Source organism: Pezoporus flaviventris, unplaced genomic scaffold, assembly GCF_033815535.1.
Source record: "Pezoporus flaviventris isolate CSIRO_AGI_PZ_B2104156 unplaced genomic scaffold, CSIRO_AGI_Pfla_v1 ptg000083l, whole genome shotgun sequence".
In the NCBI taxonomy this organism is placed as follows: Eukaryota; Metazoa; Chordata; class Aves; order Psittaciformes; family Psittacidae; genus Pezoporus; species Pezoporus flaviventris.
Window position 1 is genome coordinate 7747411 of NW_026892631.1, and position 23336 is coordinate 7770746.

The 23336-nt window shown below is 37.3% G+C and overlaps 1 protein-coding gene across 23 annotated transcripts in view; it reads right to left on the bottom strand.

Annotated features, from left to right (window-relative positions):
- Positions 1 to 23336, bottom strand: part of NRXN1 (neurexin 1) — a 680000-nt gene that overhangs the window by 596556 nt on the left and 60108 nt on the right. For 15 of the 23 annotated variants that reach the window (XM_061475274.1, XM_061475275.1, XM_061475292.1 and 12 more), the window contains 2 exons: positions 6463 to 6480; positions 1716 to 1745 (listed from right to left, as the gene is read on the bottom strand). The exons of 5 other annotated variants lie outside the window; for them this stretch is intronic. In XM_061475274.1, coding sequence (XP_061331258.1) covers positions 1716 to 1745; positions 6463 to 6480 — 48 coding nt within the window. Of the gene's footprint in view, positions 1 to 906; positions 914 to 1715; positions 1746 to 6462; positions 6481 to 23336 lie in introns of those variants that run through there. 3 more of the 23 variants (XM_061475293.1, XM_061475278.1, XM_061475296.1) reach the window with 2 other exon arrangements.

Here is a 23336-nt window from a genome sequence, read left to right on the forward strand (position 1 = left end):
AAGGAACCTGGAAGGTTGTTTCTAATTTAACTAGATAGCAAAGTATGACCATGCAGATTGGACTTCAGATTTACAGCAAGAGTAGGCAAACCCTGACAAATGCTTAAGTTGAATAGAACTATATTATCCATCATATGTAACACAGATTTAATGGATTTTAATGACAAGCTTCTTATCATAAAAACATATTTACACTATGTCAGTGAACAAGTATCCTGGTAGTGAAACCTGGTGTTTATTTATACAGGAAGAGTCTTGAGCCTACTGCACATGTTTCCTCCAGGAGAAAGAAAATAAACATGGCTTGTATTCTTTACATAAATAAACAAAGAAGAGAAAAACCCCACACTTCTCTTTGATGTTCATTCGTCCCCGTTCCTTTGTCCAATTCTTGCCTCAGATATAATCAAAGTGATGAACATACAAGGAAAATCTCAGGGCAAATGTGATCAGCTGATAGCAGAGACTTGCTGAAGTCAGTGCTATGCAGATTTCAAACTTACATCAAGCCGTGGACTGGCCCTGGATAGATTTTCTCCAGAGTCTCTGTTGAACAACATTGTGCTTTTTTCTGTGCCTGGTGGTTTAGACTACAGCTCATTTGAGAACAGAAACATGCATACCTCAAAATGTGGCTGTTATTTCATCCTGAATGCTTTCTCTAACTGTAGACTCCTTTATCACTGCCAAAGCTTTACATCTCTCACAAAACCAGAAGACAAACTTTACAAAAGGTCAGCCTGTACTTCAGGATACTTCTGCTTACCTTGATGTCCATGAAATATTTACTTAAAAATATACCTACCTCATGTTATCAGTGCAAAAAGATTTACATTTATTTGCATCACTTATACATACATATAAGTATACTGATGACATTAAAAAACAAAGAAAATCATGTAATACCTTTACTTTTACCTATGGATTTGGTGAAATGGTTCCATGAAGAAAGCATTTCCAGACAAGAAGAGAATAAAGGAGAGAAACAACAGTAAGAGTCATGAGTATATGCAAATGCAGTAGTATCTGAACATGAAGAGACAAAGTATAAGGTAAGTGTCTGGAGACAAATGGAGATGCAATCAGCGTCATATTAGGGTATTAGTTTATTTTTTTTTCCAATCATGTACATGCAGATAACACAGAAATAACCATGCTTAGATAAGAGTGACACAAAAGTAACATGGACAATGGGTTAAGAGGACAAAAAATAAATGAGTTTGTTAGGTTTGCAAAACTGTACTCTCAGCATTCCAGAAGCCAGGAGCAGGTGCTTTCTGCACATTACCAATCAGCCATGCATTAATGTAAATGGACTCTTCAATATGTGCAATTGTGACAAATTGAGAATCTTCTTTTGGGAGCTATCTGAAGAGTGCTCTTGTGCTTCATTTATCTCTTATAGAATCACCTGTGATTTTATTTTCTGATAAATACATAAATTTTCTTCATCACCTTCTTATTTCTCTCACCTCTTTTCAGCTATTATATTGCAAGAGGGGGAGTTGAGGAGGCAGAAGAACAAAAGTTTGAGGAGCAAACAAACCAAAACCAAAAAAAATTAAATAAGAAAAGATGTGACTAAAATCATGTGTTTATTTGCAGCCAAAGACAGCTTTCAAGCATTTGCCCATCGTTTGCAGTGATGGATTCAAAGCAGCTACAGAACAAGAAGAAACAATGAAAGCAGAGTGGAAAAGGAACAGAGCCCATACCTTGGTCGCCCATCATCAGGTGCGCCAGACCTTGAAGGGAAACAAGAGCACAGTCAGCAATGAACAAGGGAGCACGGGAAGGTGGTGTTGTCACAGTGACAAAAATGTTTTGTGACAGGCATCTGTTTCCTATGAGATGTCTGTATCACAGAGGGAAATCAAAGAGCATTTTTCAACCACTGGTTGGAATGCTTTGGGCTACGAGTAACACAACTGCAATTCAAACACTGGGTGCTGTTTTATTGTGTTAATTCTTCTGTGCAGTAGTTGGGATGACAGAAAATAATAAAATGCTTTCAAATCCAACCAATTGTGTTAATATTCCATCTGTCTTTATCGTAGCTTGATAATATTGGTATGAACACTTTGCTGCGAGGACTTCCTGTCCTCTACATGTGAAATGATGTTAAAAACCTGGAGAAGTGTAAACCTGAAAAATGGGCTGGGTCTGATCTTTTTCCCCTCATAAAAATGAGCATTTCAGGTAATTAAATAAAATTTCTTCATCACATTGAAATGATAATGCAAGGGATGTCTCCTTATTTGTGTGAAACATGACAGTAGAATGAATTTGTTCCAGAGAAGGCAAATTATTACATATGCGATATCAAATACATAGCAATAAAGAAAATTTAAGTGACATCTTCTGAAGCTACTTCATAAATCTGGGAGAAATAGATTTTGCTTTATATTTGTATTGTAAGATGAAATCTAATCATACCAGTATAGCTCTAGTGACATTTCAAAACAGATGTCCATACTGATAATCACTCAACCAGAGCCAAATTTCGTAACTCTTTAAGCAAAAATATTCAGCTTTTTTAACTCATGATAATCAAATGATACTTATATTCTCACTGAGAATAATGTCATGTAGGGAGACCATTTCTTTCTATAAATATGAAGGTTTTCCACATCTTATGTCTGGTTTAAAAAACAGGCTTATTCTTGTTCAACTTAGTTGGTTTAGGATGCATCTTAGACGTTATTAATTGTTCATGTGTTAGTTGTGCTCCTCTTCTCCAGCAACTACAAAAAAGCGATACATAGTTTTCTTATTTGCAATTAATTAATTCACACAAAGAAGGTTTGCAATAAAGCATCCTGCTCTTTATTGGAAGGCAGACATCCCTGAGAGTTCCTGTCATTTCTAATTCACAAGGAAAATCAGGTGCACAAATGACTCAGTACTTGGGGGGAGTTCAAACAAGATACTCCTCACTGCAGTCAGTCTTAAAAGGTTCATGCCTTATCAGTCCCAAATCTCAACTGATGTTCCAAATAGATTAACAATGGTTTTGCTGAATTAGTGCTTTTAGTGTCACCCTTTTTAGATGTAGTTAAACTGCAGGGCGGGATGTACCCCACTTCCTGTGGAATAGATTCTGTTTCCAAATACAACGCCCTGCAGCTGTGGGATTACCTGGGGTTTACAGGGATGTAAACAAAAGCTGTGTGTGATCCTGAAGAGATGCTGCATAAGCATTGCTTAGGATACATCACACAGCTGTGCTGCAGTTCTGCAGCTTGTGAAAGACAGTAGAAATGTGTTCAGGTATGTTCTTTCTTGGTAAGTGCTGCTGCCAAGAGAGGCCTGCTGAAGACACAAAACACAAAGACCCATGGTCAAGCTTCATTCTTTAATGCTGAATGTCCTTGCCTGGAGGAAGGCCCTTGCTGAATGGCCTTCTGGAAGTATTAGTCTCTTCATGTGATTATTTAACTTGTCCTTTGGCTTTTAACTTTTTGTCTAGGCAACTATTGCAAGAAATCTCAGACTTGTTACTTGGTCTTAACTGTATCTGATAGAGGAAAGGTGAAACTAGTTGAACATTACAACATGGAAATTATCACGGAATGGTTTGGGTTGGAAGAGATCTTTTTCTTTAATAAAGTTGTGACTTTTCAGCAGCTACTTATGTGTGCCCTTTCAGCCTTTACAATGAACGAAGTACATCACTGTCATGTCTCCTAGGGGAATGCAAAGAAGGTAATCTCTTACTAGCTTGCATTTAAATATGATCTTTATAGCTGTAGGGACCTAAATAAAAAGCCTAGCTTCAGGAGATGACCACAGTTTGATAGCTACTGTTTTGGCTAAACTGGCATGTGAGATGGGTCAGTCGTAAATACATGATTCTTACATACTTTGAAAAAAAAAAGTAAGTGGCAGAAGTGCCTCTTGAAAACATCACAGAAACCACTTGAATTTTAAGAGTCATTCATAGGGCTGTTCAACTAAAAAATGGAAGTCAAGGGAATGTAATAAAAAAATACACTGCTCAAACCAAACACCTATCAATTAAAAAATTCAGTAGCAGTCCTCAAGACACTGTATTTTGTTTGACTCTCTGACTCTCTATGTTTATTTGTGAAGCAGTAAGGTTATTTATACTTAATTGCTAAAAGCACATAATGATACTTACCTTACTTTATATTTTGCAATCTATGGATGAAGGCTATGGAAGAGTGAAGAATTACTATTACTGTACCTGTGCAATCCACAGAATGGCTTAAAATGATACACATAAATCTACCGTGATAGCAATCACTGCTAGATTTTCACAATGATAGTCTACTTATGATAAAGAATACCACAATGGCTAGTGATGGAAAAGTCTAGTCTTAGCTATGTATAGGTATATCATACATTGAAAATAATTCATTTGTGCACCATTACTTCATGAGCAGAATGATTAAAGCCTTTTCTTTGTGAATTAGGAATTCAGAATTCAGTAGGAATTCCTCATGTGTGATCCACTCCATCTTTATACTGAACTTGGCTCTGAGAGGAGAGAGTTAAGGGGCACAGGATGTGATAGTGGAAGCGGAAATGGAGATAGGATATTTTCATAATTCGGTGTGTGAGTTCCATGCAGAGCACAGGCCAAAACAAAATTTTAACATGGTAAACCTGTGGTGAACATGTTCAACTCTAGCACATTTTTGGTAAAATGAATAGAATGCAGCCTTTTCATACCAGCAATATATACAAAATTAACTCTGAATACCAAATCCTTCTGTTTTCCTCCTGCCTTAATTTACAGAGATGCTCAGATATCACAGAAATCAAAGATGAAAAACTATAGCTCAGATCCCAAATTGTGCTTTGGATACATCATTCTATGCTTCCTTTCTTTACATGTATATCCTTTGAACTTTAATGTATGCATAAGTATCCAGACCCGTACTGAAATAAATTTAAGGTTGCAGTTTTAAGAGTTAGATTCAGGTAAAGTCTGGATTAACTGTTATCCAGGCTTTATCTTGTACTGCTGCGCATAAATGAATACATGAAATGAAACTGAACCTTCTTATCAAGTTACTCGTATTTGAGTCTCATGTTGACACCAGTAAGAGTTTTACACACAGATCAAATAGAAGATTAGGTACTTATTTCTAGGCCTTTATGGTTTTCAGTTAGAATTCCCATCCCAGCGTTGTTGAATACAATTTATTTCACAATGGTAAGGAAATTGTATCGGTACATAGCAGCGTGACAGTGCACACGATTACAGCATCAGAATTGTTTTTCTTTCTCCTACTGGGAACATATATATTAATAAAATTGCACAGCATTGTGTATGTGCTAAATCTGAGCACCCCTCTTTGCCCTTGAATAAAGCAGCAGAGAAAAATGCACTACCAATGCTTTGAGAAATTTGCCACTGAACAGGTAGGCAGGCCCCACAGTGGCTCACCACAGGACCCTGGGTCAGAGCCATGCCAGGACAGTCATCCAAGTTAAGCTTACAAAGTCCTTGATTTAGTGATAGTTTTAAGAGTTATTGGAAAAAACTAGAATTCAAGTTATTGCTCAGTTTAAATAAACTGATTTTTAGGCTAGATAATCATTTACCCATTATGCAAAAATTCAGCCCGGAGAGACTTTTAGAAACATAAAAAAGCACCTGCACCTTTTGGCTTATAAGCAAAAAGACAGTACTGATTCCCAGCAATAACTGATCTGTGAAGCATATTCTGTAACTTTGAAACTAAGATATATATAATACATATGCACGCAACATGTTTTACCAGCTAACAGACTTACTTACCAACATTCAGGCTAGATGGCATTGTGCTTTTGTTTCCACTGCCCTTTGCCATACTTTCTTTAAAGGGACTTAATTACATACCAACATTAACATTATCAAAATCACATGCTGCTTCTTTCACAATGTCCAAAAGGCAGACTGCATTATGTGGAAAAGTTAGACAGAAAACCTTTTTTTCCTAAATCTTTGTGCTGTAAAGGATATTATAGAAAGCAAGATTTGTAGTATTAAAGAGAAAAGAGCTTTCCATTTTCCATTTTCCTAAGCAATTAAAAGATGGATATTTAACATGCATTGCATTCTTATGAAGAGGATTTATACTCCACACTAATGAAACAAACAGTTTTGTGAAGTGTTTTTCATACAGAACATGAGAAGAAAGCAGTCCTGTTACAAATCTCTGCAAAGATTTTGGAGGGTGGCATCAGTCATACAAGCATAAATCCCATTCCTACACTGGGTATAGTCTGGATTACATCAATAAGGCAAAGATTAAAATGGAGCTTTGCTTGTGTTCTGTATGGAAAAAGAAATCACACTTATTTAATAAACTTGTATACGTTTATGGGTAAAAAAATGCAACTTACCGTACTGAATCATATGCGTACTTTTATAACATTAAGCAGAAGGGAAAAAACACTAAACAGAAGGGGAAAACAAGAGCTTAGGAAAATAAGGTAGAAAGCACCCACCTTCCACATAGTTGTCTTCTGTAAGCACATAACAGGGAAGGAGAGAAAAGGAAAACATTCATTAAGCAGCATGCAGACTGGAACTTGCCATTGCATGTCTTCATCATGCAAGGCATCAAACACAACATGCAAGTGCTCCATTGCTACAATCCAGAGGGAAAAACAAAAGCACCAGGGAAGCAGTGTTTCCTCTGCTTAACAAACTTCACGTGATAGGAAATAATATAATACTGTTTCCAAAGTGCAAAAATTGTACAGGATTTACTGCAACTCTTCGTAAATTCAATTATTATTAGTCATTTAATCAGAGGACCTTCTTGTAAGACTTTTATGACTATATATTTTAAAGCCATCAGTCATATGTGATAGGGATTCTAAGTTCATTTGATCTACTTTCCCATTCTGAATTTTCCTTAATGACCTCTATGAAGCAGATGATTTTAAACAGATTGAACAAGATAATTTAAGTTTTAGTATATGCTGTGAAGATGTTTCCATAGGCAGCATGGCTGATACTGCACTCATTACTGAGGCACTTACTCTGGTCATTGGGTCAGATCTCCAAATCCTGTGCAGAAAAACTGTTACTTAAACTGGCTGGAGTAACTCAGAATTTTAAGATCACATCCCACAGCATTTGTCAGCATCAGAAACTTGCACATCTTAATCAATCAATCAGTTCTCTGCCTGGTATAGCTAGCAAAAACCACAGCAATTTCAGGCATAAATTCTGTACCCGGATTAGATCAAAGGGCATCTTGCCTAAGTAAAGGCTGCTATCAAGAAGCAATAACTTAGCCTTTTATTGTCAACCCAACATCAACACAGGGCGCAGGAAAGAAGGTTCCTCCAAAGCCTACAAAGGGAGCGGGGACTAGGAACTGAGCCTCATCTAATGAAGGGGACACAATTTAAAGTTAAGAAACAGGCTCAGTGTCCTAGTACTCACATTAGCCTCTTTAGGAAGGTGATGTGGAGGGAGTATGTCTCTGTTGCCCATTATGATTTTGACTGAGGACAGGAGAGAATACAAAGATACCTCAGGGAGAGAGAAAATGGGAAAGGTAAAATAACAAAGGAAAAACAACATGGACGTTGAAGAGATGGACTATGTAAAACCAACAAAGAAACAGGGCAGAGTGACAACACCACAGTCTGACTGCTTGGGAGATCTCTTCCTCCCATTCACACTGTCTCTAACAATGCTTCCTGGGGAGCAAGCACTAAGAACCAATCACAAATTGAAGGCCAGTTCTGTCATTACAGGCCATTTCTCATGGTGTCTTCCTACAGGAAAATACCTTGAAAAGGTGATCATAAAGTAATGTGATATAAACTACTTTAGCTACTCTCTAAACCAAGAGTCAATAAAATGAGTTACACAGAACTGGGCTTGGTGATATCACTTAAGCATAGCAATTTCCTGCCAAAATGTGTCACTTTTCCTAATGTTTTTGTAACTTACATGTTATTGTAATTTAATGCCACAAAACACTGGAAAATCTCATCATAACTAGACAGTATTACAATAAGTATAGAAGTTTACCACTGCTATAAAAGCTGAATACTATGGGTTTAAGTCTCTCATTTTTTTACTTCTAATACTCATAGGTCAGGCCAGATCGGGTTATTTGGCTTAAGACACTATACATCACCTTTACCATGCATACACTCTAAATGTAGACTACTAAAATCTCACTGCCTGAAATTTTAGTTTGTTATGAAGGTGCAAAGTGTACAGACTGATTCATGGGTTTAGGAAAATAAGAGGCTGAAAAACAAAAAGAAAAGCAGTATGCCTGATGTCAGTAAGTATATGAAGATTAACAACCCGAATAAAGTTCACTGAGAAAACGAAAACCATCCCATTTCACAAGATAAATATATTATGTTCTGTATGCAGAGTAAATTACAGTGATATTTGGGTTATTAGAAATGTCTGCTTATAGCTAAACTTCTCTGGATTAGCCTTCCTCCTTTATCTGCATACAGTAATTTCCTTGCTTAAAGTACAAAACCCCCCAAAACCTATGAAAAATAAATTAGTTATTTCAATTGTAGCATAACTTCAGGTTCCTACACCTCGTCTTATTTACTGCAGTGTTGGTATATTGCAATACCAGTACTGCAATAACATCATTTTGGTGGCCATATTTAGTTTAATATGATTACTTACAATCAACGTGAACTTGCTAAAGACTGGTTCTGTTGCTCGTGATGTCAAATGACATCATGATGTTCTGAAAATGACATCACAGGCAGCATCAGATGGTTAAACTTGTCTGGTTACAGAGTTCAGCATATTTTGGTTTATGTCATGGCCCAGTTCTTTTTTTTTTTTGGTATGTCTTCTTGATGACTGCCACCAGAAGGATTTACAGTATCTGAGCAGCTTCCCTCAATGTCTGATTGATGAAACTTTCAAGTGTTAGTAAACTGCCAAAACATTTTGGATTAAGTAAAATTGAAAGTGTTGAATTCCTGCTCTGTGAATAAAACAGTATATCTACACAACCCCCCCTACAACTAGTAAACAGCAACGAAAATTCATTCTTCCACATGAATGAGGGCCCTTCACAACAAGAGAGATATTGAGGTGCTGGAGTGGGTGGGTCCAGAGTACGGCAACAGAGATGGTGAAGGGCCTGGAGCACAAATCTGATGAGAAACGGCTGAGGGAACAGTGGGGTTTAATCTGGAGAAGAGAAAGCTCAGGGGGTACTTTATTGCTCTCTACAACTGCATGAAAGTAGGATGAAGCCAGGAGGTGGCTGAGCTCTGCTCCCGAGGAACAGTGACAGGACAAGAGGAAACAGCCTCAAGCTGCGCCAGGGGAGACTTACACTGGAGATTAGGAACAATTTCTTCCCAGAAAATTTAGGTCAGTCAGGCATTGGAACAGGCTGCCCAGGGCAGTGGTGGAATCACCGTCCCTGGAAGTGTTCACAAACTGCAGACGAGGCCATTTGTGACAGGGTTTAGTGCTGGGGCAACGGCTGGACTGGATGATAGTGAAGGTCTTTTCCAACCTGGTTGACCCTATGATTCTATTTCTTTTGTCATGATAATTAAACCATCTTCCAGGTTTTCAATCTGAGAACAAAAAAATGAGTTCAGCTTCTTTATGGTACTTCACAAGGTTTTTACGTTAGATTAGCATTGAGCACTATTATTTACGTTAAGCATTCTTTCATAATGGCTGATATTTTTCCGTATCACTGATGCTTTGCTTGACTCCTCTTATTCCCATTTTCTTGGAATTGCTTATTTGTCTAAGCAGAGGCTAAGAAGTCAGAAGGCCCAAATTCTAAGAGGAATTCAAAGAGGAAACTGTTTGAAAGCCATGTATACTATCAACATCTTAATTTTGCAGTTTGGAGAGAACAAAATTTTCCTCATTTAAATCAGGAGTAACTGTGTTTATATCATTACACCTGCACTGGCGTAAAATCTATGTATGTGGAGGAAAGAAGAGCTGTATTACACATCTGTCATTCCTACTTCCAGGGATGGGGCATCCACAACTTCAGTGGGAGAAGCAGTGACAGAAATGTGTAACAAGGCTCTTGCCATTGCTGATGGTCTAGCCAGTCACAGTCTGAATTTACCCACATTTATATCCATCCACCCTGGTGCACCTTATTGCCTACTGAACAGCTCTGTTGGCATGAGTAGAACCAGAGGCTTTCAAGACCTAAAATGCCTTCTCCTAGCTGCCGTAGGCATTGGCACTGAATGGCTCTATGCCTTTTCTGCACTAGCTGATCATGCCAATGATTTTCACTATTGCACAGCCCAAGACAAGGGGCTGAAAGGGACTGTTAATGCAACAGCAGAGGACCAGAACTGCCTTACAGCTGTTCTTACTGGCCAGACAGGTAATTTTATCTGCAGCACTCATGACTTGTGTAAAGCCCTCTATTTCCACCTTGCACTGAGCTACTCATTAGACTGACCTAGACTGGTCTGCATCCACTGCTAAGTCTTATTTCCCCCACTAACAAAGTTACTAAAATGCACTGCTAATTTCTGCATTGACAACCTAATTCCTTTGGCCAAATTCTGCTCTCAGTGATACTGGTGTAATCTGTCCACTGCACCTACTGAGCTGAATATTCAGTTGATTTAAATCTGGCGTGAGGCATTTGAAATCAGAACTATAAAACATATGCAGGCTGTGAATGTGGCTTATTATCTTCAGACAATTTCTTTCAGGCTGTTCCTACTGAGCTGACAGCAGAATCTGCTCCATGTATTTTGTAGCAAAACCCCAAACACTTCTAATTATTTTAGCACGTTAATATGATTCAGTGATGTAAAAATGGGAATCATGTATTTACAGGATGTTTTCCTTAATTCAAGAATCATTTTAATATTTAGTGGTGCTTCACAGAAATCCTGAGTTTTAGAAAGAAAATAAGTGACTGTCTATATGTTTTGTGGTTATTTCTGCTATTACATTCTTTTGTCTGCTAGAATATCTACACCTTAGCCACACACAGAGCACAGTATTTGTCTTGACCATTAGATAAGAACAGTACTTTCATGATAAACAGATGTAAGAGCACATTAGTATTGTGAAGTTACAGAAACAGCATTCTAGAAATAACAAAATAAGAAATAGCATATTAGAAGTGGCATTTTTATAGGCTGGTGTTTTTTTCCCCACATCAAAATAACAGTTCAAAATTACATTTGGCAACAATGAAGGGCATAATATACCACAGACATAGCTTATGAAATTTCATCAGATATTCAGTACTACAAATAGTGGGGAAGTAGCCTGAAATAAAGATTATTTTTATGCAGGAGTCTTACAATAAAATTATGGCTAGAAATTTAAGAGGTTCTATTTTAAGTTTGTTTTCCCAAAGAATAATGCATAGGTATGCTTCTCTATCAATTTATTTACTTAAAAATACTGCACTGGAAAATGTCATTTAAAGAGGCAGCTTTTTGTATGGGACTGCACCCAGCATCTGTTGGATAATGTAACTTAGCCTGTCCCATCAGCTTCTCAAATTGTTAGAGAAATTGTTTTATTTAACAGGGCTTCAAAGGAAAATATTTGGAAAGGATATGAAACCATCAAGTATGTCATAAAGCATGAACAGTCATAGTCGTGGTAATGATGGACTAAAGCAATACACTGAAAATCTGTGGCTATGAGCACTAGTCTTCTCAAGTGCTGTGTGGCTCACAAGTTCCATTAGGATTATTTGCATATTTAAAAAATGTACTTTTGAAACCCACTGTAAATATTGATTGGAATTATTGACTGTAATTATGAATAATGACAAATTTATTATCAAGCTACCTACTACAGAACTCTGATTCTGCTGCAGCCTTCTGCTTGAATATTGAGTAAATAGGGAAGCAGCATCTCCTACAGCTAGGCTTCATGGAACAAAATCTGGGATTCATCCACAAAATCTGGAAATGCACAAGATTCTAGCAAAGGGCGCCCAGGAGTTCCTACATTTCCACATGGCCCTGTTAGGTCTGAAGTGAAAGGACAGCCTCTCCCAGACACCACACGGATTTGGGTGGACCCATTCAGAGTGCACACTCATTCTAGTGCTGTGGCTAGGAATATAGTATTACAGGGACTTTATTTTTGGTGGAAAGGAGAAATTTCAGAGTAACAGGAATTTGGTTCTGTTGTAGCTCCATTTTCTACCTACATCTCTGTGAAGATCCCATCTTTTCTGGAATGCCCTGTACAAGACTTAAGAGAAAGGTATGATACCATCAGGAGAACAGATGACCTTCCTGACCAAAAGTCAGGATGATGTGGATGAGGCTTTCTGCCAAATGAGGATCATTAGAGCACAATTAGATATTTCTACCAGTTTTGTACTAGACAGTCATCAGCCCAAATTCAGTTCACCTCTGTAAATACTATTAACATCCACTAATTTACTTTAGGTGAGGCCACCATTTCTAGAGAGTGCTATCTATCCCCAGGGCATTGAGAATGGAATAATGGCAAGATCATTTTAGTTGAGCTACCGTAGATGAGCTCCTGGTGTGAAGCAGCAACTAAGGGGGGAAGGGGGGCACTGCAAGTCTTGAATGCACAGGCAAAGAAATAACAAACAGAAACAGAAAATGGCATTACTTTCTGTGGCATAACTAAAACCATTACTGTGTTTAGTTCTGGCGCTCACACATTTAAAAGGAAGTAAAAAATGAAAGAGGTTTTAGAAAAAAGGAACAACTTTCCCCACAGTCATCCATGGCATTAAAACCCTAAGAAAACTCAGCAACAATGAAAGCCCTAAAATGCTCAATCTTTTAAATATATCAAATGTGAGATGAAGAGGTGTCTTGAATCCAGTCTATAACTATCAGTGTTGGGAGAAAGATTCTTCATACCTGGAAGTAATTTCAACCAGACAAATGACAGCACCAAGAGTGAGAATGGTTCAAACTCAAAATAAGATGAATTTTTTCAAGAAACATAAAACAAGCATTGGGAATACTGAGAAATTCTTCCCTGAAGTCTTAAGACAGAACTTTTGTCTAACAGAAACTGTCTATCAATCATTGCTTTTGGGCTGCATTATAGAAATCAGTGGAAGAAATTCTGCCTTTTGCTGTTTAGGAGGTCAGGTTACAGCAGAACATTCTGGCCATAACTGGTATGAGTCTATAAATTTTCTCCAGTTAAATGAGAACAGAAACCGAGCACAAACAGGAGCCAGTACCTTGAAACCCCGTTAAACACAAAAAAAATGTTCAAAGAAGTTGTGTTCTCAGAACCAACCTCTGCATCATTTGCATGAAGAGCTCAATGAGAAATGTTTCGCATGAAGAATTAAAATCTACTGGGTGAAAAAAAATCATTCAGACAAATCATTACTATTGTTCCAAGTGGGAAAATACCTCCACCCCAATTTACTTCTACACCCTGTAATATTTTCTAATACCCTCTCCAGTTGTCTGCAGATGACAGACTCAAAATCGAGACCAAATTAAATCAGCTCTCTTTCTGAGGAAAAAATCTCATGTGCTGTTTGATTCCTATGCAGCTTTATCAGTTTCCTATTGTTTATCGTCACAAGTGTATCAAACATTAAATCATTCAGCATTGCTTTAGTTTCATGCTATTAATGCATGATTTTTTTATTTACACATTTTTAGATACTGCACATCTGATCAGACTTGTGCTTCTTTGGAGCCACAGAGGTTAACAAATATGCACGTCTTTAATACTTGTATCTCCTTTTTCTCAAGTACTTCTACAACTGGCATTTTTGGAATGTCACTTACCCTCTCCTTTAAATAATTTTTACCATACTTCTAAATACACTTGGATTGACTCAGGGGAGAGATCATGATGTAAATATAAAAATGGCTGCTTTCTTGATTATAATTATATATTTATTAATTATATTACAATCCCAAGAAATTTTACCTTGGCCTTATTTTGCCACCTCATTAGATTTGATTCTTCTTTTCCAAAATGGGCCTGGCTAGTCTCAGATGTACTAAACTTCAGACCTGCTCGCAATATGCCAGTGCTTTATAAAAATTCGCATCACTCACCAGGACAATGTTTTTGCACCCATGTCATGGTGGCAGTAATCACAACCAGCAATCAAAGGTGGAATTAAAGATGGAATCAAAGGTTTTTAATAAGTGAGCTTAGTAATATTAATAATAGAGATAATGAAAGGAAAAATAAATTCATTTGCATAAGTAAAAGTTGTCAAAGAACCACAATTCCTTCCCAGTGTTTTAATTTCCACGTGTAAACAGAAAAGCTGGGGCTGCCCCACCTCTGGTTGGACAAGGCTTTGAGCAACCTGGTCTAGTGGAAGGTGTCCTTGCCCATGGCAGGGGGTTTGTACCAGAGGAGCTTTAAGGTCCCTTCCAACCCAAACCAGACTGTGATTCTAGGATCCTATGATATGAAAGTGAAACACAGTGTAAACCTGGGTACTTCACTCAGTAAGCAGATATTCGTTAAGAATTGCTGCTCTTTTTCCATTTAGCTTCTGGCGCTATTTCTCCGGATTGGAAACATACCATTTCCATTGAAAATTTCTGGGATTTGCAAACTCTACTTAGATTTGTGCTTTTAGACCTCTTTGCTGTAATCACTAGACTTCTTACTTTCTGTCACAGAGAATGGATAGACTAACTAGGACTGACTTAGTATGATCCCCTTTGACATGGCCTATACATCTGCCCATAATTCCTCTTTTCTTCCTAACACTACTTTTATTCCGATGGATTTTCTCCAATTTAGCCCTGCTGGGTACATGACATGAAAATACACTTTCAGGCTATTCTTATCAAACCCTTTTATACAGAATTAACTATTGTGGCTGGCAGAAAGTAATGGCAAGAACAGATTATGTTATCTAAACGTGATGCAGGGTGATGAAGGCATTTCTATTTTAAGAATATCTCTTTTGAAATCAATTTGAAAATTAAATAAAATGACTTATTTCAGCAACTTATTTGAAAGGCAGTTGTGAAATGAGGAATAAATATTTTTTTAGAATTACTCCTGCTTGTTTTGGTGTACAAGAGGGTAGGAACTAGGCCAGTAAATCTGACTCCTTGTTGTGCTGTGCTTTCTGTGGTCCATTATGCCTGTTCAAGATGCTGCAAAATCAGGCCCCAGTTACTATCAGAAGAAATCAAATCCTTGTCCAATCATGCTTTCAGTAAAAGTGGTCTGTTAGACCCATTAATACAATAGGATTAGCTGAGCTGACAGTAAGTAAAAATGCTGTGCAGTAGATGAATGGCAGAAGTAATTTTCCAAGTGGATGGCAGCTTTACAGAGGTGATGAACCAGTGAATAAAATAACAGGAGTCTCAAAGGAGGAGAGGTCACGTTTTTTTGTCCATGAGAATGATAATGGGTTTACACAATGCTTCCTAAAATTTTTCTACTGGTTTTGTATTGTATGGTGTACTGGCAGCTATCTACACTGTCACAATCTGCTGTGTAAATAGAATATTTCTCCTTTATAATACTAAAGGGTGATAACACATGACTGCACTTTCGTGCCCATCTGAGAGATTCACTTAGGCCCTGACTTTATAGCTGGATATTATTTGTCCCCTTCTAGACCAGTACAACACCAACATTAACATACTACATGCAAAGCTAGCCATATTTTCGTGTTCACCTGTCTATACAAAAGGAATGTTTGTGTGCTACCAGTGATGCTATGACTTTAACACAGGTGAAGACAAATTGAAGACAATTTGGCATGAAGTGTTCTTGAGAGCAGCTAAACATGCAGAAGACGCACTGTACACAATTAAAAACAGAGTAACAACAGTCAAAATCACTTTAGCTGGTCACCATAAAATCTTCTTGGCTACTACTGAGATTCATTTTGTATGAATCTCAGCAGACTGATCACATCAGTGTGGATGTGAACTGAGCTGAACCAGCCTTTGGAAGCCTTTAGAATGGTACAGAACAAACTTTCTGCTTGTTTAAATGGGAAATTCCTCATTTCAGTGAGTAGAGCTGTACTCTGGAACGCAGCTTGCTGTAACTGAGTGTTTAATTTGACAGCAAATTAAAACTTAATCACAGCTATCTGTGACTCTGAGTGAACAAAATAGATATCTTTACTTTTTTTTTAAAGAACTGAACTTAATTTTCTCCTTTACTAGTCTACAATCATTCCAATGCTAATGCTGAATGTTACTCTGATTAATTACTAGTTACAGATAACGACAATGAACCTAATTACAAGAAATTTTATAATAAAAAAAAAAAATCAACTTTTCTTCACTTAAACTCTGGTCATCCTCAGCTAAAGTCAGAAATGATACATTCTTTATTTCCTCCACAGGTCTTAAAGGAACTCAGCAACAACATTTTTATTGTAGCCACATGAGTGTCTGGAGTAAGCTCCCATACGTACAGAATATGTGTACATGTTGCCACCAGGAAACAGATGCTTTAGAACAGCGACTTGTATTAATCACTTTGATGTGAAATTGTTAAACAGCTATTTTCTTGGTATAAACCTACATATATTCCAACTTTCTTATGGCTACTAAGTGATGTAAAAAACTTGCAGGCATTAGTTTAGAATAGGTGAAAATTATGGCTCCTGATAAGGAGATCCTGTACCTGATGTGCTTGTGCAAAAACCTCATTTTATGTGTTATTGCTAGCTCCATTAATTTGTCATTTATGACTTCCTATCTCCGAACTGCACAATTACGATTTCTAGCAATAGTGGATGTTTCAAGACAGTTATATTTTCCAGTCATCTAGAAAATGAAACCAAAGTTAGAGCGAGTTCTTCTCTTCCTAACAGTTTAATCAACATCACTGAATCACAAAATCACAGAATCACAGAAAGGCTGGGGTAGAAAAGACCTCCGGTTGGCCATCTAGGTGGCTTCCAGGATTAGCAGTGAGTCTGACGGGCCTGTAGTTGCCTGGCCCTCCTCCCTGACATTCCTGAAGATGGGGTTGACACTTGCATTCTTCCAGTCCTTGAGTACTTCTCCCAGCTGCCATGATTAATAAAGGATTATCAAGAGTGGCCTTGCAATGACATTGACAGCTCCCTCAGGATTCGTGGGTGCATCCCATCAGGCCCCACAGACATTTGTATGCCCAGTTTGCTTAAGTATTCCTGGACCTGATCCTCTTCCACCAAGGTTACATTTTTCATGCTCCAGCCTTTCCCCTTCGTCTCTGGGATTCCAGAAAGCTGGTCTTGCTGGTAGTAACGGCTGAGGCAAAGAAAGCATTCAGTACCTCAGCCTTTTCCATGTCTTGTGTCACCAGGCACCCTGTCTCGTTGACAACGGATCCACATTTTCCATGGTCTTTCTTCTGCCAGTAATGAACTTAATAGTAGCTCTTCTTGTTGTCTTTTGATATTCCTGGACAGATTAAATTCCATTTGGGCTTTGGTTTTCCTAACTCCATTCTTCGCTGCTCAGACAATGTTTCTGTATTCCTCTCAGGCTACCTGTCCTTGCTTCTACCCTTTGTATGCTTCTTTTTTTGTGTTTGGGTTTGGCTAGCAGTTCTTTGGTCAAACAGGACTCCTGGGATATTTGTCTGACTTTGTATTTGTTTTTATTTGTGCTTAGAGGAGGTGATCCATAAATATTAACTGGCTTTCTTGGACACTCTTTTCTCCAGGGCCTTATCCCATGGGACACTGCTGAACAGATCTTTAAAGAGGCCAGAGTCATCTCTCCTGAAAGCAAGTGTTGTGAGCTTGCTTCTCAACCTCCTCTGTGCCCTCAGGATCCTCAACTCCACCATGGTAACTGCAGCCAAGGCTACCTTTATCTTTACATTCCCCATGAGCCTCTCCTTGTTGGTATATGAAGTCCAGCAGATCACCTTTCCTTGTTAGCTCTGCTATCATTTGAAGGAGGAATTTATCATTACTGCACTCCAAGAGCCTCCTGCATTGCTTATATCCTGCTGTGTTGTCATTCCAGCAGACATTCTGGGTGGTTGAAGTCCTCTGTGAGGACCAGGCCCAGTGAATGTAAAGTGTCTGTAGAGGACCTAATCCATGTTTCTTCCTGGTCAGGTGGCCTATAGCAAACACTCACTATAATGTCATCTTTGGCAGTTCTTAAAATCTTCCTTACTATCTTTGTTCCTTTTGAAATTATTTGGATATATATTCTGATGCTAATTTTTTTTCTTTCAAACCTACATTACTTTCAGTATACGCCACGTGGAGATGATTTTTTTTGTATAGTTATGCTGTGATGTAATTCATCTATCATATCAGCATGGTAGCATGCTGCCGGTGAAAAAGCAGTAAAGCATCTTTTCTACTGTCAGCTCTTCTACAGCTTGCAAATTGGTTATAATGACAAAAGATGTTCCATCAGGAAAAATGAATGTAGGATTCTTTAGTGAAGAACTATTCCTGGGCTAAAACTTTATCAGATCCAATTATAACATTTCCTCACAAAAAGTTGTCTCTGTGGTGTATTGCCCTGTAGTACATATTAAGGGGACAGTCGGGAATATTGTAATGACCTTTCATGGGACTGGATCAAATAGAAGTTTAGAAAGAAATTAATGAGAATATCTAAATAGAGAGCTATAGAAGAAACTATCTGAGGAGACATAAATATTATTGGTTGAGTAATATGAAAAAAGATATCCATTAAAACATGTTCTGAATGTATTTCTTTGGATTCTTTTGAGGTTACATCTTAATCATGATATAAAATGGTATTTCTTATATTATTAAAACAAAATTTTAATAATAAGTGGACTTAGCAAACTGTCCTCCAGAGGAAATACTTCTCTGTAAGGTAAATCCCAGTGAATAACAGAAATCTTGTTTGATTGTTGGCCCATTATTGAAATGAGCAAACAAATCACCTACTTCCTAGTTTTTATTCAAGAAGAGGAGGAATAGTTCTGAGGTTACCAAAGTGGAAAACTCCTACATCTAAACCATAAATAAAATTTCTCCCCAGCAGAGTATTTATGCCATTAGGCAATTCACAGAGTTACAACCATGAAAGCAAGGAACATGTATCATACAACCTACATACTTAATCAAGTTATCAAACCTCCCAACCACCACAAACATGCCTTGCTTTTTGTTTTTTTCTGTCAAATTTTCAGAATAAAGAAATAACTTGAGCAACTAACAATCTACTGAGAGAAAAACGCATATTTGAACAAGGTGGCACTGTTATGAGTGTATACTGAACATATAGACTACATAAGGACAGGCACATTCATGTAATAGTCATACCTTATGCAACATAAAATGGGATTAAATGCAATGATTTACAGCCAACAGGATGCACAATAAATGATGTGCTATGATCCAACTATTAATTTGTACAGAAACCAAAACAGAAGCAATCTTCACACTGAACGCAGGAACAAGAATTTACTTTACTAACGCAAAACTCCTTCAAAATGTCTTATCATTCCAAAGTTCAGTAACACTGAATTTCAGGAAAAGTATCCTTACAGTTCAACAAAACAACAACTAGTGCATATGCAGATGCTTATGAGCTTGAAAAAGCAGTCTCAAATAATAGGAAACTGAATTTGTTGTACATTCTTTTGTTTCAAGCAAGTATTTCAAGGAACTGCAGTTCTATAATTACAGCTTGTTTCAAATCAAGACTATAAGGACTGTAAAAAGCCACTAACAACATAACTCAAACTGTTTTCATTTACAAAGCCTCTTCTTATAGAATGTTAAAACGTACTTGATCCATTTTTTTGTTCTGCTTTTTACAGGTTATAGCAAATGCCCCCTTGTTTTAAGAAACATACACTTACTCCAAAAGCATCTGTTATGAAGAACATCCAATGCCCGTAAATCACTTGGTTCTTAGAAAAAAAGAAAAAAATTCAAAACACATTTCCCAAAACATGCTTGCAATCCATGTAGAACAGCCATCTCATTTTACTTCCACCAAAACAAACCAACTCTCCCTCCCCAAAAAGCCATTTGTCTCCAAAAGTACTTTAAAATATCAAGGTCTCAAGTTGTTTTATCTCTCTGAATGTACCTTTTAACATTCAATATTGACAACTATGATTTTTAATCCCATCTGCATTATTATTAGCACTGTTTTCTGCAGTGGGACGGTTTTCTAAAATACACCATTTTCTGCTTAAGGCACTGGCATAACGCCCTAACCAGAAGATGGTGCATTTTAAATACTGTCTTTGTTTAAAACAGAGTTTAAACAACATCGCTGTGGTTACGCTCTTACATCGTGTATCAATGATATCTGCTTGTATTTCATGTATAAGATGCATCCTAATAAATACTGCAACAAAATTACATAAAAAGGACATGTCTTTTATATAATGTCCTATATGGTTTTTCTGTCTTCAGTAACAAGCAGTCTGATGGGAAGTATAAAATCTAAATCATCAAAACAAGTAAAGTTTTAGTAAAATATAAGTAGAGTATAAAACCTGGGCAGGCATAGTTGTGATATACAATGGGATCTTCTACAGAACCCATTCAGGCGGACAGAAATCTTTTCATTAATTAATACAGCTTGGATAAGATGTGGATTGCTCCTTGATTTTCATGGTTTATCTGCTACGCTGATGCTACTTGTCATCTACAACTCCAATCGAGACCTCGTGGTGAATCACTGGGACACAATGAGTTCATGAGTCCCCTCTTTCTGCCAGGGAAACATTTCTAATCAATAGCTTTTAGTGTAATGGAAGTTACCGCAATGCTTTCAAGATCTGGGTTTATGTTGTAGTCAAAATGAGCTTAATGCCATCTCTAGTGTATAGCTGCTGCTTCACCAAGCTGCACATTATACATCAGATCAAGACTGTTTGTCCAAACCAGTATTTTATAAGACGAAATAAAAGCAACACAGAAAATGTTCTTCATATGAAATCATCTTCATATGTTTTATTTGTGAATGCCTACATACCCACAATTTTAGATATGATTTGCGATAGCAAAGTTATTAAAATAGGTGCAATAAATTTTTCATCTAAATTGATTTGAGTGAGCATGCAATGGGAAAGTGCAGATTCTGACGGGAAATATGGTTATGTAAATCTCCACTGAGACAAGATTGCTACTTCAAATATATGCAAACTGGTTTAAGTCCCTTATAACACCAGTTCAAATCTCTGGTTGCAACACTCACAAACACATTTTAAATTGTAATTCTTCTCTTAGAATTGCATCATTCAATGACGTATATTTTTGAGCATAAATAGAGGTGAAAGGCGTTTAGAAAAAAGATCTTGTTCAAGTGCTGGCTATTGTTTTTCCCATTTGTCAAAATATTGCAAAAAAAAAAGTTATAGTCACAAACATTAAAGAATATAAGCCAAATCCAATGAGGAGTGGAGTACAGATTTAATCTGAATAGAAACAGCACATGCCTTTGAAGTCTCAGCTTCTCCAGAAACTGAAGAAGAGAGTTCACATATGCTGAAAGAGAAGAATGGTGGGTACAAAGGAAATCAGAAGCTCACTATGTAGCATTAACCACAGCTATGCTTCTCTGAAATGAGATAAAAGTCCCACTGGAAATTGCAGACCAATAGTAATTTTCCAACTGGATTACAGGATTGGGCCCTAAAGGCTGAAGTTTGCACAGAGATCTTAATCATCTCTGTGCAAGTGATATTTGGCATCATTTACATTAAAAAAGTAATCATATTCACCTATGTAAATTGGATATTCCCTCCTGGAATTTGTTAGTTTTCTTAGCAAATGTAAGGACTATACGGAAACAAAACAAGAGGAAAAAGAGGAAGAAGAGGAAGAAAAGGAGGAAAAGGAGGAAGAGGAAGAAAAACAACAAAAATATAAAAAGAGTAATTTTTTTATGAAGAAGGGAAAAAGAAGAAGAACAGCAATTTCTCTGGGGAGAAGAGTGCATAGAATTAGTGTAACTTACTTAGCCCTTACTTACTCTCACTGACCTTGGGAGGATTTCCAGGAGTCATTCCTCCCACAGATATTTTCTGGACAATTATAAAGAATCAAAGCCAATTTTTTCTTTTTTTTTTTTCCTTTTTTTTTTTTTCCCCAGGGGCAGTGATTCATTTTTCTTTCTGTATCGATTTTCTTTAACAAATATGTTTACTGGGGCCATTTAAAGGAAACAGCACTGTTGTTTCGGATATGCTCCTGTATATCTATTTGCATGCAACTCACGGTAACGTGAGAGAAACTACACGGAAGTGGGCTGTGTTTTGGTTTGGGTTAAGATCTTTTAGTAAAAAAATGAGTTGTAATTCCAGGCTCAGGTAGAACAAAATGGATAATTGCCTCTTTTCCTCTTCAAAGAATAGTCTAAATATATTCAGTGCAAACTATGAACACAATTGCGATTATCTGTACTGTTTGAAGTCTTTGCTCATTGTGCTTGCTTCTGGAGCAATGCATGGAGAATTATTGATAGCTATAAGAGAAAGCTGGAGGTCAGTTTACCAGTCAGGGTTAGACTAGTTGAGCTTGATATCCAAGGATAAAAATTACATCCATTCATCACCATGAAATAGTACCTCATATGCAAATGTTCAGAGAGCACTTGGCTGGTCTGGAAAACACAGTATTAACTTAAAGAGAGTCTTATCAACAATAATATAGTTTCTGGCAGCATGCTCTCCCTTAGAAAGCATAGTAGTTAGTGTGTGTTACTGACCTCAGTAATACTGAGGTATACGAGTAATAATACTGACCTCAGTAAGATGTCTTTATCAGCATCTCCCACTGACTTAAAAGAGATGCTGTTCAGGTGAATCAAGGCTGATACAAGATCAGTAGCTTAGGCAAGTACACATCTTTTCACTACGAAATTAGCAAACTCATATGCCCGAATTTGATTTTCAGGTCAGTATCAACAAATCCTGTTGCCATTATATACTGGTTTGTGAACAAAACATTACATGGCTAATTTAAAAGTGATGTGAAAGGGAGGAAAAAGATTCGTAAAGAAACTGAACAACTGAAATAGATGAACTGTATGGTAAACCAGGACATGCTACCTTGCTGATCAGGACCCTCTCTAGAAGAGATACTGTGAACATGAACTTACATATAACAAGCAATTACATTCATTGTGCTACACAGAGGATTGAAGAGATTTTGAGGGCTGCTATATCCCTTTACAGAGATAGAAAAGGTACTTCAGTAGACTCTGGAACTTGAGCACATCATAAGTATGAAAAAAAAATACTGCCCTCAAAAACTCATGCAGGAGTTACACAGGACCTTGAAAAATCAGATTCTGGGAAAGCATTTTCATCCCTTAAGACATGAGCATCACTCCTCACAAAATATACTCACATAGCTATGATGTTAAGAAAAAGATGGAAATGACAGTTCACAAGACTATTAGTAAACAAATATCAAGAGAGAAAATGG